The 1,455-nt window shown below is 79.9% G+C and overlaps 1 protein-coding gene across 1 annotated transcript in view; it reads right to left on the bottom strand.

Annotated features, from left to right (window-relative positions):
- Positions 1–843, bottom strand: part of ONECUT3 (one cut homeobox 3) — a 16,493-nt gene extending 15,650 nt beyond the window's left edge. Inside the window, exon 1 of the mRNA XM_032847093.1 lies at positions 13–843. Coding sequence (XP_032702984.1) covers positions 13–843 — 831 coding nt within the window. The remainder of the gene's footprint in view (positions 1–12) is intronic.
- Between the last annotated feature and the right edge of the window lie 612 nt (positions 844–1,455).

Below are 1,455 nucleotides of genomic sequence, written 5' to 3'. Positions count from 1 at the left end.
CAGCAGCCCCGCGGTGCCCCCGCCGCCCGCGCCGCCGCCGCCGCCGCCGCCGCCGCCTCCGGGCAGCCCGCGAGCCAGAGCGTCCTCGGCGCGCCCCAGCAGAGCGGCGTGCGGTTCGAAGGCGGCGGGCGGCAGCAGCTTGTCCCCGGCCAGGTGGCTCGGCGCGCCGTAGGCGGCCAGAGGCGGCGGCGGCGGCGGCGGGGGCTGCGGGGCGCCGTGCAGGGCGGGCGGCAGCGCGTTGGGCAGAGGCGACAGCGGGGACCCCATGGCGGGCAGCTCCTTGCCGTAGGGCCCGTAGAGGTGGCCCACGGAGGCGAGCGCGGCGCGCTCGTCGCGCATGAGGGTGAAGCTGCCGCTCACGCTGGCCGCCAAGCGCTGCGGCGGGGGCGGCGGGGGCGGCGCGGCCGCCGGGTGCGGGTGGGCGTGGGGGTGGCCGCCGTGCGCCCCGGCCACAGCCGCGGCGGCCGCGTGCTGGTGGAACTTGTCGGCCACGGCCGCGAGAGGCGGCAGGTGCTGCAGGGGCGTGAGCGTCGTGTAGGTGCCGCCCAGGCCGGGCGCCTCGCAGGCCATGCCCATGGCCGGGTGGAGCGGGCCCGCCAGCTCCCCGCGGAAGTCGGCGCCGCCGCTCGCGCCGCCCGTGCCGCCCGCGCCCCCGGAGCCCCCGCCGCCGCCGCCGCCGTCCAGGAGGCTCGCCATGCCGGCCACCAGGCCCGGGCGCCCGGGCGCCACCAGGCCGCGGTGCTGCGCCGCCGCCGAGCGCGCGTGGCCCGGGCTCAGCAGCTCGCCCGCCTGCGCGTGGGCCACGCCGTGCAGGCCCCCCAGGCTCTCCAGGCTCAGCTCCATGCTCGGCCGCTCGCCTGCCGCGCGCGCTCCTCGGCGCCGGCCCGGCGCGCTCAAGGCCGCCGCATGGCCCCCGCCCGCTCCCCGGTGGCTGCGCGCGAGGCTGCCCGGCTGCGCGGCGCACCGCCCGGCCCGGCTGCGAGCGCGGCCACCAGGATGTGGCGGGGGAGCGGCCGCCGGCGCCCGGGCCCGGGTCTGACGTCAGCACCCCCGCCCACCCGCTCCCCTGGCCGCCGCCTCCCGCCGCCTCGCTCTCCGCCCGCTCCGGCCCCCTCGAGCGCCCGGCTGGCCGGAGTGGGCCGGACTCGGGCTTCTGGGGTTCCCCTGCCTCTGTGCCCGCCCGCGCCTCCCCGGGGCCAGCGGTGCGCCGGGCACAACAGGCGGGGTTCCTAGGGCAGACTCCCCTGAGGTGGACTGGGGCCCTCATCTCTGCCTCTCTCTTTCTGTGTCTCTCCCCAGAGGGTCGGGAAGCTTACTTTCCTGCCTGACGCCCCCCAGTCCGTCTCCAGGGAGCCCATAGGAATGTGGCAGGGTGGGGGCCTACCATCCACCTGTTGTCCCCCCCCAGCACATGGACCCCCGAAGGCAGGGCCCCTGCAGGCTCAGCTTCCCTGT

Source organism: Lontra canadensis, unplaced genomic scaffold, assembly GCF_010015895.1.
Source record: "Lontra canadensis isolate GAN:19392208 unplaced genomic scaffold, GSC_riverotter_1.0 scaffold184, whole genome shotgun sequence".
In the NCBI taxonomy this organism is placed as follows: Eukaryota; Metazoa; Chordata; class Mammalia; order Carnivora; family Mustelidae; genus Lontra; species Lontra canadensis.
Note: the sequence above shows the minus strand (reverse complement) of the source record. Positions and strands in the feature narration are given on the sequence as shown.